The sequence below is a fragment of the Sus scrofa genome, chromosome 2 (genome assembly GCF_054392235.1).
Source record: "Sus scrofa isolate SSC_HxYL_T2T_F1_AM1 chromosome 2, Sscrofa_HxYL_maternal_Yorkshire_Landrace_v2.0, whole genome shotgun sequence".
NCBI lineage: Eukaryota > Metazoa > Chordata > Mammalia > Artiodactyla > Suidae > Sus > Sus scrofa.
The window spans coordinates 91,736,363-91,752,211 of NC_139384.1; the positions used below are offsets into that span (position 1 = coordinate 91,736,363).

At 53.7% G+C, this 15,849-nt stretch overlaps 2 protein-coding genes across 13 annotated transcripts in view; both read right to left on the reverse strand.

Moving 5' to 3' along the window:
- TSPAN17 (tetraspanin 17) overlaps positions 1-5,405 on the reverse strand; it is a 114,240-nt gene extending 108,835 nt beyond the window's left edge. For 6 of the 10 annotated variants that reach the window (XR_014838013.1, XM_085013789.1, XM_021084419.2 and 3 more), the window contains exons 1-4: positions 5,173-5,405; positions 1,835-1,885; positions 1,598-1,744; positions 395-565 (exon numbers count right to left, since the gene is read on the reverse strand). Coding sequence is in view for 9 of the 10 variants with exons in the window: in XM_085013789.1 (XP_084869915.1) it covers positions 395-565; positions 1,598-1,744; positions 1,835-1,885; positions 5,173-5,259 (456 nt within the window). In the remaining variant the exon portion in view is untranslated. The remainder of the gene's footprint in view (positions 1-394; positions 566-1,597; positions 1,745-1,834; positions 1,886-5,172) is intronic. The other 4 variants (XM_085013791.1, XM_085013792.1, XM_013994871.3 and 1 more) reach the window with 1 other exon arrangement.
- A 495-nt stretch (positions 5,406-5,900) lies between these two features.
- Positions 5,901-11,435, reverse strand: EIF4E1B (eukaryotic translation initiation factor 4E family member 1B). 3 transcript variants are annotated; one of them, XM_021084423.2, is made up of 7 exons: positions 10,109-10,135; positions 9,833-10,032; positions 9,418-9,513; positions 8,786-8,849; positions 7,717-7,830; positions 7,452-7,591; positions 5,901-6,019 (listed from the first exon to the last, which is right to left on the reverse strand). In XM_021084423.2, exons 1-7 carry the CDS (start codon positions 10,124-10,126, stop codon positions 5,977-5,979), a joined length of 675 nt encoding a protein of 224 aa, XP_020940082.1. In that variant the 5' UTR covers positions 10,127-10,135; the 3' UTR covers positions 5,901-5,976. The 3 variants fall into 3 exon arrangements, with proteins under 3 accessions (XP_020940082.1, XP_084869919.1, XP_003123705.1); XM_085013793.1 differs by lacking the exons at positions 5,901-6,019; positions 10,109-10,135 and adding exons at positions 6,267-7,088; positions 11,302-11,435; XM_003123657.5 differs by lacking the exon at positions 5,901-6,019 and adding an exon at positions 6,267-7,088.
- Between the last annotated feature and the right edge of the window lie 4,414 nt (positions 11,436-15,849).

The following is a 15,849-nucleotide window of genomic DNA, read 5'->3' on the forward strand; positions in this document are numbered from 1 at the left end:
GTGGCGGAGATGGTGGCAATCGGAGAGCCCCTGTACCAGCAAGGAGGAGGGCGATGGCCATGTAACTCTGATACTGTGGGCTCAGTTTTGTAGGAGAAATCTACATTTTTATACCAAATTTCCTCCTTTAAGTATGTTGTAAGCCTGGCCTAGGAGCTGCCAGTTTTGGAGTCTTTGGCCCCTGTTCACTAACCCTGTGTCCCTGCAGGGCTACGCACATGGGGATCACTGGGGCTGGCTTCCCCTGGGATAGGGGGACTCCTGGCTCTCTTCCCTGGGGCCTGCCTGGCCTGGTGGGAGCAGGAATGTTCCCAGCACATGGGGAACTTGCTCCCTCATTCATCTGCCTGGCAGGTGCCTCTTGCATGTGGTCGGAGCTGGACGCTGGACTTACGTATTCCTGAGCAAAGTCAATGAGGTTCTGGAGGTCAATGTCGTCCCGATAGGCCTTGACGTTGTTGTTGATGAAGAGGTTGAGCTGGTCTCGAATCCAGTCCTTGAAGACAAAGGCCAGGATCCCTGTTGCCAGCTCCAGGAAGAAGATGAGGCCAAGGAACACAGAGAACTGGGGTTGGGGGCAAACAGACAGTGGGGGTCAGAGATACAGGGCCTGGGGGTGCCACCAGGTGGGGCTCCACCCACTGTGATCTGAGATAGCCCAGAGTTCCCATGTTCTATCATGTTAGTACTATCTTATTTATTTATTTATAATTACATTTTTTAGGGCCACGCCCCCCGCATATGGAAGTTCCCAGGCTAGGGGACAAACTGGAGCTGCAGTTGTCAGCCTACATCACAGCCACAGCCACAGCCGCACCAGGCCTCAGCCACATCTGCCACCTATACCACAGCTCACAGCAATGCCAGATCCTTAACCTACTGAGGGAGGTCAGGGATGGAACCTACGTCCTCATGGATACTAGTCAGGTTTGTTACTGCTGAGCCACAAGGGAACTCCCAATATTGTTTTATGATGAAAAAAGCACCTTCTTACCTAACCTGTTGTCTTTGAGAAACCGCTCTCTATATACACCTTCAGTTTCTGTGGCTCAGATGGAGGCATCTCTACCTCTTCTCAATCCCAGATAGAAGACTGGGCATGAGTCAACACCAATCAGAGTGCTACCTCCCCTTGGGGCCACAGGGATTGGTCTAGAGGTGACCAATCAGGATTAAGGAGTTGCAATTAAAGGACTTTGACAGAATGGCTGAGGAGAGCCTCACTCAGCATCCTGCAAGAGTTCCTGGGAGGGCAGCATGAAGCCAACATCCACCCATTCCTGGACATCCTTTCAGCCCAAGAGGACTGGAGCCAAACCAGAGGGACAGAGCTGAGAAAGAGAGAGACCAAGGCAAGTGGCATTGTGGTGGCCCCTGGATCCAAATGTGCCGGAGGCTAACATCCACCTAGGCTTTTCTTAGTGGCCCTTTCAGTCACTTACAATAGAATATCCTATAAATATAGATAATGCAAATCTGGTGATCACTGTTACACTAACATAATAATAAAACTATCATTATTAAGCATGAACTATATGCCAGAAGTGGGTGGGAGGAGGTTGGGCTCCCCAGTGGGTTTAGGTGGGAGGGCACTCACAAACTTGAGCAGGAAGGTGTTCTCCCGGAGGGCCCCGATGCAGCCGGCAAAGCCCAGCACCGACATGATGCCTCCAACCACTACAAACAGCCACACAGGGTCAAGGCCTCCCAGATCTGTCAGCGCCGAGATGTTAGAGAGAACGCCCTGTGTAGGGGGAACAGAGCCAAGTGGGGGAGCTGGCCTTCCCACCACTTTGACCCACAGCAGCCCCACACCCTACCAACACTGCCTTACCTTCTCACCCCAGGCCCAGAGGCCAATGGCCAGGAACAGGGCTCCCAGCACCTGCAGGAGTAGCAGCAAAGAGCTGAGGGCTGGGGCACCAGCATCCATTCCCACCCCCAGTAGAGCCTCCTGCCCGCTAGTGCTCAGGGTCTTCGGGAAGCCACGGGTAGAGAAAGAAGGGAAAGGGTTGTAAATGGGTCCAGGGTCTTTTCCACCTTCCCAAGAATCCATCACAGTGTTTCTTCTCCACAGGACACATCTGGAAAGACTGCACCCTCCTCAGCCCTGAGAGGGACATAGGGGCCCCTTCGTGAATTCAGAACTGGAACTGAGGGTGGCCAAAATAGTCCCACCAAGCAACAGCAGCTGTTTCTTGAGACTCTGCTCTCACCCGAGGCCTGGGTTAGGGTTCCAGGCTCCTGCCCCCTCCCAAGTCTGGTCTTCCTGCTGCCCTGCAACTCTGTGACCAACATCCCATGCTTGTCCCACCATTTCAACCTCCATCTGGCAGAGTCCCTTCTTGTAGTTCACAGCCCAAGACCCCTGAATGACAAGGAATCCTGATGCAGAGCAGGATCAGCAGAGGGGCCCCAGCCTTGGCCTTCTAAATGCCCTCCACTATCGCACCTCATTTCCTTACTGGGAAGACCCTGACAAGTTGAAGCCAGATGCCCGAGGCTAGTCTCAGGGGGAAAGCACCCCTCCTGCCCAAGCCAAAGGCCATGACTGCACCTCTTCAGACCTCCCCCTCCCACCTGCTTTCTCCACAGCCCCCATCCCCCCGCAGCAAGCACAGAGCCTCAGTCAACTCCACTCCTGAACAGCCACCTTTAGCTCCTTCCCCTCTCTGACCTCAGGCTCCTCCCACTGCTGTACTCTTTTCTAGAAATATTTTTCCTTCCTTCCCCTACACTGGATCTGGGATGTGAAACCAAACACCACTTCTGCCTCATCCCACTTGATCCACCCACAGCCTTCAGAGAGGGAAGGATCACGATCACTACTTTATCTTTCCTGAATTTCTCCATGGTTAATGCAAGGCCATTCCTCCCTCCCGCCCCTTTTCTCAGCCTCCTTCCTACAAAGCTCTGCTTCACCTGCGCAACTGTGCACATGGCTACTCCCTCCCCCACCAGGTTCCCCCTTTGGCCTCTACCCTCTCCTCTCACTCACCTTTCACGCCATCATGACACTGGCATCTCATGATCTCCACCTGAACCTCTCCCTGGCTCTAGAGCCCTTCATCCCCCTGCCTGCTGCAAACACTTCCACATTCCAGGCTCCGTTCCAAGTGCCAGATATACATCAGTGAATAGGACACATGAGCTCTCAGCCCTCATGAAGTTTACACTCCAGTGGGGAAATCCACAGTGAACAAGCAAGGTAATTTCCAATACCAACAGAGCCTTTAAAGAAATCAAACAGGGTGATGCCATGGGGAGTGACTGGGGTGGTGGGAACGTGGTGATGACATTTTCAATGAGGTCTGAGTGATGGAAAGGCGTATTGAGGAGTAGAGAATTCCAGGCAGAAGGACTGGCAAAGGCCTTTAAGATCGTGTTTGGTGAAGCAAGAGACAAACTGAACAGGTAGCAGGGCCAGACCCCACAGGGTATTGTGGGCCACAGGGAGGAGTCTGGACTGTATTCTAGCGAGAAAAAAATGGCAAGGTTTAGCAGGGTGACATCAGGGTCTGCTTTCAACTAAAACAAACAAGCAAACCCCTGGGCCTGTTTCACAGGTACCTCCTTCAGGCCACCTTGATCCAAACCCAAACCCCCAAGGGGCCTCGTCCTGGAAATGAGGCCTCATAACTCCCCCTGGAGCCTTCCTCCTCGCTCCCACCCACCCCAGCTTTGCACCAGCCCTCCTCCCTGGTCTCCTTACCTCCAAGCCCTGCCCCTCACTCACCCATGGCAGCCAGACACATCTGCCTCCAGTACAAAAGCTAGAGCAGACCCATCACCCAGCACCAAAGCCCTCAGTGTTCCCCACTGCCCTGAACATAAAACACAAACTCTCTGCCAAGTCCTGGGGTTTTTCACACTCTGGCTCCTCAGCCTCTTAAACAAGTCTGGATCACTCATACCTCTCCCCCCTTGACATCTGGGGGCTCCCTGTCACCTTGGCTCTGCACTTACTGGTTCTGTGAGTCTGGGTTAAGTGACTTAACCTCTCTGTGCCTGTTCCCTTGCCTGTAAAATGTAGATCATAATAAAGTAGCTGCAAGAATACAGTAAGTTATAATTCACTTAATCTGCTTGATAGCCCTGAGGGACAGACTTCATTTTTCACCCACCCGCTGGCCGGGAAGCTGAGGCCCAGAGAGAAGTAACTTGCTCACAGTGTCACAGCTAGGCCTGCTGCACCCAGAGTCCCAGACTGCCCCCTCCAGTGCTCTTTGCACATGGCCCCCACCCTTGAGATCTAGGCACTGCTGAGGCCAAGGGACAACCACACTTCATGAGTGGCATGTGGGTAGAGGGTAGTGCCACTGAGTCCTGCTGAACTAAAATGAATGGGCCTGGCATTCTGACCCAAGGCAACAGAAGCAGAGACTGCAGAGGCAGCAAGTAGCCTTGGAGAGATGGGATGGGGGAGGGAAAAGGGAAAGATGACTTGGCAGGGCCCAGGGGCACAGATGCCACCCTGGGAGGGGCACCAGCAGCTCCCTTCTCCAGACAGGGGCAGCCTGGCTCCAAAGCCTAGGTTTGGTCAGCAGTGGAATGTTGAAATCTGTTCCCCAGGGCTGGCTCTCCTGGCTTCTCATCAGGGGATATCCCACTGGCCCTGGCTGAGAACTAGGGCGATTGGCCCTCCCTGACCACAAGCCTCTTAGTTGGGGGACGGGAGGAGGTTTTGACCTAGCCCTCTTTGTAGGAGCTTAAGGCAAAGCAGCAGGCCCAGGTGCTGGAAAGGTAAAGTGGCAGGGGAGTGGATCCAACCATGGAGGCTCTCCTCCCTATGAGCAAAACCAGGGGTGGGGCCCTGTGCACCCCCCACATCCCAGAGTAGCAAGGGGGCTGGTAGGGATAGGAGGCCACCTGCACCAAGCGTGGCCGTGGGGGTCCTCAAGGACCCTGTCTCTGTCAGGTCTTAGGAAGACCCCGGAAGACTACCCCTCCCCGCCCAGTACCGCAGTGGCTGAGACCCGCCCCCTGCAATCCAGGCCTCAACGCAGTTCCTTCGGGTGGTCCTGGGGGTGGGTGTGGAGGTGGGAGTGGGAGGAAAGAGTGGGGAGACGGTCCCAAGTCCTTGTGGCAGAGCGCGGTCTCCCCCTAGTAAGGGCCTGAGCCCCCTTCTCCTGGCATCCCCAGCACAGGGCCCAGAACCCACCCAGCGCTCACCCAGAAGACGATGTTGAAGCCAAACAGGAAGTATTTCCCGCAGCAGCCGACCTCGGGTTCCTGGAAGTGCTGGTGCTTGCCGGGCATGGTGAGAGGCCGCCCGCCGGCCCGGGAACCGGAGCCGGGGGCTAGGCCCAGCCCTCCGCGGGCCGCCCTGGGCTAGAGCCGCCCGGGGCCTAGCCCGGCGGCTGCGGCTTCATGGCCTCTGCCGCACAGAGCGCCGGTCGGGCCCCGCCCTCCCAGCAGGGACCGCCCCTCAGGGACCGCCCCCGGCACCCGGACCGCCCCTCACTAGGTTCCCCCCAGAGCCCTGACTCTAGGCCTGCCTCCGCCTCCGCCCCCAGCCCTACTCTGCCACCCTCCACTTGGAGCCCCGCCCCTGGACCTCTCTCCAGGCCCGCTCCTGTAAGGCACCACCCCAGGCCCAGACCCTCCCCCACGACTCAGACCCCTCGGAGCTCCGCCTCTAGGCCTGACTCCGCCCCTTTGGCCGGCCGCTGCTGCGGACTCCCGCTTCAGACCCACCTGAGACACCTGCTGAGGGCGCCGCAAGCCGCAAGCTGGAAAGAGCCTCAATTCCTCCCACCTCAGTTCCTCCCATATCGCAGAGTTCGGTACCAGGGCCACCCCAATCCCCGGCTTTGCTGTCAATGCCCAACCCTGGAGAGGAGTAACCACTGCTCTCCTGAGCGAGTGGAGGATGGTAAAGGATGGCTATGTTGACGGTGTTTTTAGCACACATGCAGGATGTTTTATTACAGTGGAGTCGAATCACAAGCGCTTCTCATTGGACGAAATTCAGTTCTACTTCTTCTGGTTCAAACTCAGAAGTGATGACACCTGGGTCCTGTGAAGACTACACCTGTTGTTCCCCGCTGCTTCGGTTTTGCCAAGGGCATACACTGCATCTCCTGGGTCAAACCCCTTTGGTGGTTGACACCCACCCCCATTCCGCGTCTAACCCCTCTCCTCTGTACCAGCTTAGGCCCTACTCAGGCTGCTTGGTACCCAAGTTTTTCACAGGAGCCCTCTCAAGGCAGGACTGGAACAGATCAAGGTTTGGGGAAATCTTAATTTCAGAGCCCTCAAAATAATTTATTTTGTTTAAAAGTATTTATTTAGAATAGGTACAGAAAGGGGCTTAAGCTCCATCACCTTTCAGTTAATCCATGTCTAGTAGAAGGCCTGACCACCACGGCCTCCTCTCCTGGGTCAGGCCTTCATCCACCCCCACCCCCCATAAACTAGGAACCCATACTCAGCTGGCTGCTGGAAGGTGTGGGACACAGGGTGGGCTCCAAGGCTGCAAATCTCATGGAAGCAACCATGAAAGTTTTGAAAAAGCAGAATGATCACTCAAGAGACTCCCGTCCCTGAGCACTAGCTCTCAGGGTGTCAGTGAGCTCCCTCCCCCAAAATGGAAGAGTCTGGCCCTCAGGCCACCTGGCCTGCTTCCCCCAGGTAGGGGCACCAAGGAAGCTCTGGATCCTAGGATTTGCTCCTGTTATCTTTCCACCTGCAGATGAGCCCCCCACCCCGTGACTCACTTCACCCCAGTTTACCCAACCCACCCCCAGGGTTGAAACAAGGCCACCTTTGTGCTGCCCTGGCCCTCAGGTTGCCCCTACCCACCCGAGCTGCCCCTAGGCCTGGGCCCCAACTCACATTAAAGAGTGTTCATATACACTCCAAGATAGGTGAAAACCATGCCGTCTGCCCTCAGCCCAGCACCCCCCCCACACACACACACAGCAGTGGAAAGCTCAGGGGCAGCCAAATGGGCAGTGGTGCCAGGGTCCCCTCACACCACAAATTTGTTCTTGGCTAGGGAGTTACTCTTGGTGGCCGTGTCTGCGTGAGCCTGGTACCCAATGACGGTCTTTGTGGAGAGGCCCAGGCGCTCTTTGTAGACACGCCTGGGAGGCAAGTAGAAGAGGAGATGAGACAGGCAGTCATTAATGGGTCCTGGAAATAACCTGGGACCCTGGGTCCTTGGCCCGATGTCCCTCCTCTAGTTCCAGCCACAATCACGCCTGTTGTGTGTGTCTTACCCACGTGGAAACCCAAAATGTGACTAATGCGAGACAGAAAAGGTCTGTTCAGTAACAGTTTGAAATCCAGATTCCACACCCTTTATAAAAGCGGGGAAGAAGGAAGGGGGAGACAGCCTGGAGAGTTCCAGAAGTCTCTCCTGCTGGCCAAGTCATGCCCCTCCCTCGGTTCCACCTTCTCCCCTTGAAGAGACCCAGCCCCCAGCCTGTGCCAGAGGTGCCCCTCACCCAATGTGCAGCACGCCCTCCTGGTTCTCTGCCTCCCTCGTCCACACAGCAATTTTGTCCCTCTTGGTTCGGATGTTGATGACAGCCCCACACACGTCTTGGCTGTGCTCCTCAAAGCTCTCCCCAATCAGACACAGCAGCTGGGGCCACAAAAGGAGGAGGATGAGAACTCCGGGTGGCCACAGAGCCTGCCCCCGCCATCCCTGAGACCATGGCCACCCCCACCACCCCCGCCACCCTCCACCCCAGCCCCCCCGCAACTCACTGTCTCCAGCCACAGGTGGTCCAGCTCGCTGTGGCGCTGCTGCTTGGCGAGGCTGACTAGCCAGCGGCCACCCCGCTTATTCCTGCTGTCTTCCCACATGGGCTCAATGCCGTCCTGGGAGGCCAGATGGCAAATCAACCACCTCCCTTCATTCAAAAGGAAGCGAGAGCCCGGCCACCTCCGAGGGTCCTGCTTGGGCCCCTCAACAGGCCTCCTCGTGCCAACTTGTCTCTGCCTCTATCCCTTCTGTACTAGCAGGTTCCACCACCAGCCATTCAGCCCCCCAGACTCTCCTGTGAGTTCCCATGGGCCCCCGAGCCTCAATATCTGTTGCCTCATGGATCCTCTCACAGGTGTGTTTGTCTCCTTTACTGAACCAAGTTCCTTGAGATGAGAGTTCAGATAGGAGGTTTCTTAAGGAAGCATCTGGGGCCACCCCAGCGTGGCCTAAGGGCAGCCTTTCCCGGTTCAGCAGAACACAAGTCACAGAGGGAAATCTTTAAACACTGATATTAGGGCTCCACAGCACAGCACCTCCAGGGAGGGACCTGGACACTGATGAGTGTCCTCAGGCCATTCTTTGTGTGTGTGTGTGTGTGCCTTTTTGCCATTTATTGGGCCGCTCCTGCAGCATATGGAGGTTTCCAGGCTAGGGGTCTAATTCAGAGCTGTAGCCACTGGCCTACACCAGAGCCACAGCAACACAGGATCCGAGCCGCGTCTGCAACCTACACCACAGCTCATGGCAACGCCGGATGCTTTAACCCACCGAGCAAGGGCAGGGATCAAACCTGCAACCTCATGGTTCCTAGTCGGATTCGTTAACCACTGCACCAGACGGTAACTCCTCCTCGGACCATTCTGATGCTTGTCTCTAGTTAAGGAGCCAGGCCAGAAATGTAGGCCCCCTCTTCCCCCTCCCCTGTCCTTCGAGGTGCAGCTGAGGTCTGATGCTCTGCCCAAGCTTCTGTGCAGCCATCCTTGTCTCTGAGAGAGGCTGTGCCCCATCCCCAAACCCCTGGGAAGAATCAGCTCCCCTGGGCCGGAGGGGAAGGAAAGCAGAGCTTACCTTGAACAGGGCGTAGTCGCAGCCGCAAGAGAGCTTACTGGCCAGCTGGATGTTACTGTACATCCTGGAGAGAGGCCCCCAGCCCAGGCTGAAAGTCCAGGCTTTTTATGGCCTGATTCCAACTGGTCTCAGACCCCACCGCTTTCTATCCACCTTCCAGCCTCCAAGCCCTTTGCGTGTACTGGTAGCCCCTGCCAGGAATTCCATCCCCACTTACCTAGACCCTCAAATCCCACCTTCTCACCCATTCCTGGGATTTATGGAGCCCCTTTTAGACCCCCTCACTGGATCATCACAGACACAAGCTTTGTGGCTGAGATGAGCTCAGAGAGGGGAAGGAGCTTGCCCAGGGTCACAAAGCATGAAGCCGTGGATTCAGGGCCAAGTCCTTGCTTCTCCTACCTCGCAGGCTCTCTCCCTGAGCCCCAAGAAGACTTTGCAGGGCTGTGACCAACCCCCACCCCACCTCTACCCACTCCAGGCAGAACCTGCCAAGCCCCAGTCCTCAGCAGATGCTGCAAGTTTCCAGGAAGAGCTGGGGAATTTGTGTAGGAAGCAACTTCCTGGAGCGATAGGGTCTGAGAAGGATTCCCCCCCCCCTGACCCTGGCCTCCTCAGCGAGGGACACTCACGCCCAGAAGTCCTCCACGGTGTCAAACTTGGTGACCAGCTGCAAGTTGTCCTGCCAGGCCCGGCTGTGGTCATTCTTGAAGAACCACAAAGCCCACCTGGAGTGGAGAGACATGGGCAGGAGGAAGCAGGGCCCACCCCTGCCTGCCCCCCCCCCGACCCCCAGCAGCAGCTAGGGTGGCAGAGAAGTCCTGCCCCTTCAAGGAAGATGGGGCACAGATTCCCCCCTCCCCACCCCACCCCCACCACCCAAGGCAACTAGAGTTATCCTGAAGAGCCAGGGAGGAGTTAGGGCTTTTAACCAAGAATTTCAACTGAATTAAGGCTGGAAGGGCCACCTGGGCCCAAGTCTTAGGCCCACTCTGGCCTTTCCCAGATGAGGAACTGTGGCCAAGGCCAAGAGCAGGGCCTGTCTACCTGTTCAGAAGTGGGTGCAACTCCAGCTTGCTCTTCGCGGGGCCCGGGTTCCAGGCCTTCCTCCTCAGGGACAGCAGAGCCCTGGGAGAGCACGGAGCCTCCTCGCCCCCCCAGGCCCCTGCTGCCACCTCCTTGTCCTCTTTCTCTTTCTCCTCCTTTTCGTTCTGCCCCTTTCGGACGTCACCCTCAGCGTCTCTGACCTGACCAAAGAAAAGAGTCAGGCTGGGCGGTGGGCCCCAGCCCTCGCTGCCCAAGGAGGCAGGCAGGTGGACTTACAGGGCCGGCGGTAGCCATGCTGCATCCGACAGGTCCCCCAGCTGCTGGCCTTTAACCCCCATCACCCGCCCCCCATCACCTGGGCAGGGCACTGGGAGGAGCCAATATGGGAGGAGTTCAGAGGGGAAAGGGTTTACACTGTTACTTCTATTAGCAAGCATTTAGTGAGCACCTTCTGCATGTAGGCTGCAGGCACAGCTATGGTCAGGCAGACCTTGCTCCCTACTCGCAAGGTGCTGGCCATAGGGGAGCTGAGACACAAAGGGAAGGATCGATATTAGGGAGTCTGCTTTTTCTGCTTTTAGTGAAACCACATCCCACCATGAGGGGACTTTGAATTTATTTATTTTTAACTTTCTTTTTCTTTTTTCTTTGCTCTTTTCTAGGGCCACACCCATGGCATATGGAGGTTCCCAGGGTAGGGGTCTAATCGGAGCTGTAGCCACCAGCCTGCGCCACAGCCACTGCAACGCAGGATCTGAGCCCCATCTCCGACCTACACCACAGCTCATGGCAACACCAGATCCTTAACCCACTGAGCGAGGCTGGGGATCAAACCCACAACCTCATGGTTCCTAGTTGGATTCATTAACCACTGAGCCATGACAGGATCTCCTGGACTTTGAATTTAAAATGGACTGTCCCAGAGATGGTAGAAGCAGTGACTCTGATGGAGCGGGTGCCATAGCCAGTCAGGGACCTCACACACACATCGTGATGTGTCCTTTTTGGCCCTGCTGTTGTTCACCTCCTTGATTTTGCCACGAGTGTCATCTGACACACACCTGTATCTGGTCTATGGCAGCATCTAAGAGTTTTTAATGTAATTACTTAAAAACAAGGAGATTGAGAGTTCCCGTTGTGGCCCACCAGATTAAGAACCTGACTAGTATCCATGAGGATGTGGGTTTGATCCCTGGCCTCTTTCACTGGGTTAAGGATCCAGCCAGCGATTGTAGCTCTGATTCAACCCCTAGGCAGCCCTACGAAAAAATAAAATAATAAAATAAAATAAAATAAAACCAGGGAGATCGTATATTAAAAATCCACATATTTGGTTGCTCTTGAAATTTTAGAAAGTCCTGGCAACACTGGGGCCTCCACCTCACAATCTGCTGCAGCTGAGGCTGCCTTTTGGAAGCACAAATGAGGTTGCACACACCACACCGGACCATTGCACACTCGCTTCCTACCTCCTGGGCATTGATAGCCAAGGGCAGTGAGCAGTCACACAGCCTGGGTTCACGACTTCCCTGTCCTGGCCTCGACTAAGTACTTGAACTTCGCTGGGTCGCAGTTTCCCTGTCTGGAATATGGGAACATTAACTATCTCCAACTCAGAAGCTTACTGTATTAAGTAACAGAAAACATATCAAGCCCCCAGAGCAAGGCCTGGCTCAGCGGTTAATAGCAGTCAGCTGAGGGCTTCCCCAGGGTGGGGGAGGGAGTGGGGAGGTGGAGGAGGGAGGAAAAGTTCTGAGCTCTGGATACCCTTTCCCTGCCTTCTGCACGGCACCCTTTTCTGCAGGGGCTGAAACCTCCCTAAGCTTCTTAATGTTTCTCACCCTCCCCTCAGCCACTTTTAAGATCCCAGCCCTGTAAGGGATCCCTTCCCCTCCCCTACACCCAGGGGAGCCCATGACCACCCAGAGGCTGACAGTTAATATCTGTTCAACCCGAATCCCTAAGCTCCAGGGTGTGCCAGAAGCAGATGAGTGGCCCCTGTGGTCTGGTCCATCAGGGGAGCCAGACATCAGGTTGTCTCACCAAGACCTGTGTCATCACAAATGCAGGCCTCTGAAAAGAAAGGAATTGGCAGAGTGGGGAAGTTGAAGTCAGTGACCTAAACCAAGGCCTTAGAGCAGCAGTTCTCAAGTACATGGATCAGAATCACCTGCTTGTTAAACACACACAGCTGGGCTCTGCCTCCAAACTTCTGATGTCTTAGCATCAGACTTGGGCCTGAGAATTGGCATTTCTAACGAGTTCCCTGATGGTGCTGGCCAGAGACCCCATTTCCAGAACCACCCACTGACTCAGAAGCAGCTCACGGAAGAGGGGACATTTGAGTGAGCATTAACTCGGTGGGTGGAGGTGGTGCCTCTGGGAATGGGAATTGCATGTGCAAAGGCTCTGGGGCCAAGGGACCATGGGGTACTGGAGGAAGAGAAGAAAGACTACCACGGCTGATGCCCAAGGCGGGAAGGATGGCAAATCTTGATCTTAGGAGAGCGGAGACCCATTAGTTCATTTGTTAAGTAACTGTCTGTGGCTTCCTTCTGGAATGGTAAGTTCTAGGAGAGCAAGGACTCCCTGAGTCATGTTTCTGCTGAATCTCCAGTGCCTAGAACAGTACCTGGCACACAGTAGGCACTCAGGAAAAGCCACTTGAAAAGAATAGGTGCCAGTGACCCGTTACATGACTTCTCCTCTCTGGGTGACCCTTCTCTCATCTGTAAAGTGGGACTGAAAATACTTGCTTTAAAGGACTGCTTTTAGGGCTGAATGTTACCATGGACATAGTGCCTGCCACACAGTAGGTGTTCAATCAGAATCACCCACCCCCTCTTTGTTCTTAGCTCCCCAGCCTGCCTGCCCATCTTCCTCCTCGCCCTGAGGCCTGGATGGCAGGAATGGTGATAAATCCCCTTAGTTTCCTGGCCACTGCTCTCTCCAGTTTCTCCTCCTCTCTGGGCTTCTCCTCAGTCTTTCCCCTGCTCCTTGGCCCTTGACCACTCAGGAAGGTTGCAGTGAATCAGGATTCTGTCCTGGACCCTCTCTTCTTTTCACCCTCCTTGTCCCTCTGGGCAATTGCAGCATCCCCATGGTTCCAGCCACCATCTCTATGCACATGACTCCAAATCCATTGGTGTACTGGGCTGGTTTAGACCAGTTCTTGAGAATAATTATTAAAGTTTCAGACATTTTGTGATCCAGATGTTAAAGCCATTATTAAAAGTTAAATGGTGTAAATTTATGGTTATGTAAATTATGTTTAAAACAAAGATAATAAATACTCAAAACATAACTTCCTAATGATTTTTACTACTCTCTAGGCTCTTAAGATGATTTTTATCTAATTTATCTGTATGTTGAAAATGCTGGAGTGCTCCACGTGTCTCTCTCCAATTCTCTGCTCAGAGACATTGCGGTGACAGCTTGCAATCCACCACAGTGAGAGAATTTACACCACAGGTATGGGCAAACTCTACAGATAAGGTGCTTCCCTGCTTGGAAAGCCAGGTGTTAAAGATTTCCCAGTACGCCATGGCCCAAATCTGTACCCACAGCCAGCCTGGAGTGACTCCCTGAGTTCTAGACTCAGATACCCAACTCTCTCCTGGACCCCACATCCAGCTTGTCAGTCAGACACTGCACATTCATTGAGCTCCAGGCAAGTTCACCATCACCCCCAGAGCTGCCCTGTCCCCTCAATGCCTATTTCCTTTTGTGTCAGGATCACTCACCCCATTGTCCAAGCCGGAAACCTGGGAATCTTCCTGGACTTGTCCTGCTCCCTCTTTCCAACATCTGATAAGTTACCTCCTAAACGATGCTCCAAGCCTGTTCCAAGGCTTCCCTAGTTCTGGCTTCATCATTCCTCCTGTGGATTCTGCCCCAGTCTTCTTGCTGCTTTCGTTGCTTCTCTCCCCTCCAACTCACCTCCATTTGGCTCCATAAAATGCAATTCACCTTCAGGTCCGTCTTATGCTTAAAATCCCTCAGTGACTTCCCAATTCCTACAATAGAAGGTACAGATGCCCTTTGTATGGTCTTCTTTCTCTCTTCCTCCTCTCTCCTTCCTAATGCTCTCCTTCCTACTGCTCAGTCCTTCTTCATATAACATTGGGAGAAATCTTAGCTGAGTCACAAAAATCACTTTGGGTTAATTTAAACAGATAAGGAGTTTACTAGCCAATAGTGAGCAGCTCAGAAACTCTCCTGGAAGGCCAGAGTCCCCTTGGAGATCACACAGCCTGGAATGATGCCCCAAATCACATTATCAAATGGGCCCAGGAAGACTCCCTGGATACCATGGCTCAACACAGACGGCACAACTTGCTCTGTAGGTGCCAGATGCTCCCAGAAGCCCCTCCTTCCCTGCATCTTCCTGGCACTAGGTTCTGGTTTCAAGTCTGGGGCTGAGATGTCTGGGGGTGAAGTCACACATCTTGGCTGTAAGGAAAGCTGGGAAAAGCATTGTCAGCTCCTGGCAGGGGAGATGGGCTATGCTTCATAAGGAAGGAGGAAGTATTGGAGTTCCCATCATGGCGCAGTGGAAACGAATCGGACTAGGAACCATGAGGTTGCAGGTTTGATCCCTGGCCTCTCTCAGTGGTTTAAGGATCCGGTGTTGCTGTGAGCTGTGGTGTAGGTCGCAGATGCAGCTCAGATCTGATGTTGCCGTGGCTGTGGTGTAGGCCGGCAGCTATAGTTCCGATTAGACCCCTAGCCTGGGAGCCTCCATATGCTGCAAGTGCGGTGCTAAAAAAAAAGCAAAAAGTTAAAAAAAAAAAAAAAAAAAAAAAGGAAGGAGGCAGTTTCAATGCTGAGAGTTCAACAATAATGACAGCTGTCCCCATGCTAGCTTTTAACATGATACAAGTAAAATACTATTCGAGGTAATCAAAACAGCACTGAGAAGGAAAGCGATGAAATGTACAAGCTTCTCTCCTTGGATTTTCTCAGGCCCATTTGCCAGGGGCAACCACTGTTAACAGCTTTGAGGGGAAGTCCATGCAGATGGCTTTTTGTATATCTAGATGTAAACATTTGTATACAAGCTTCCGTATATAATTGTGTGTGTATGTATTTTCCTTGTATCAAAATTGACTGGCTCCGCACATTACCATTTGACATCTTGCTTCTTTCACAACACACTGTGTCTTGCCACGCTCCCATATCAGTATACGTGGGTCTAACTCATCCTTTCTCATGGCAGCACAGCATCACACTGGTGGATGAACCACAATTAACCAGCCAGTCCTCTACAGACAGACATTTAGATTATCATCAGTAATTTTTTTCTTTTTAGGGCCACACCCTCAGCATATAGAATTTCCCAAGCTAAGGGTCCAATTGGAGCTGCAGCTGCCCAAAGACATCGCAGCCACAGCAACACCAGATCTGAGCCACATCTGCAACCTACAGCTCCAGCTTGTGGCAACGCCTGATCCTTAACCCACTGAGTGAGGCCAGGGATCAAACCTGCATCCTCATGGATACCAGTCAGGTTCTTAATCCACTGAGCCACAATGGGAACTCCTAGTTTCAGTTTTTTGCTACCATAAGTCATGCTGCAGTGAACATCCTTGCACAAATGTCTTTGCGTGCTTGTGTGAGTGGAGATCCGAAGGATGAAATTCCTGGAAGGGAAAGTGCTGGCTCAAAAAGAGCATGTACTTATGTCCTTGGAAAACATTGCCAAATTGCCTTCCAAAGAGTATGTGCCAGTTTGTAGCTCTACCAGCGACATGTGAACAGTTTCCTCCCCCTACCCCCCAAGGCTCTGCCTAGGTTCCTAGCTACCTCCTCACCTCATCATCTGTCACTTACACACCCTGCATTTCCAGCCACAGTGCCTTTGCCCATGCTATGTCATAACCCAAAATTCCCTCCCTCCGTTGTCTGCCAGATGAAATCCTACAAGGCCCAGCTCAGATGTCTCCTTTTCTGTACGGACTTCCCTGACTCCACTGAGCTGTCAGAATCCACTTCCTCTGGGACCCCACAGCTTCTTG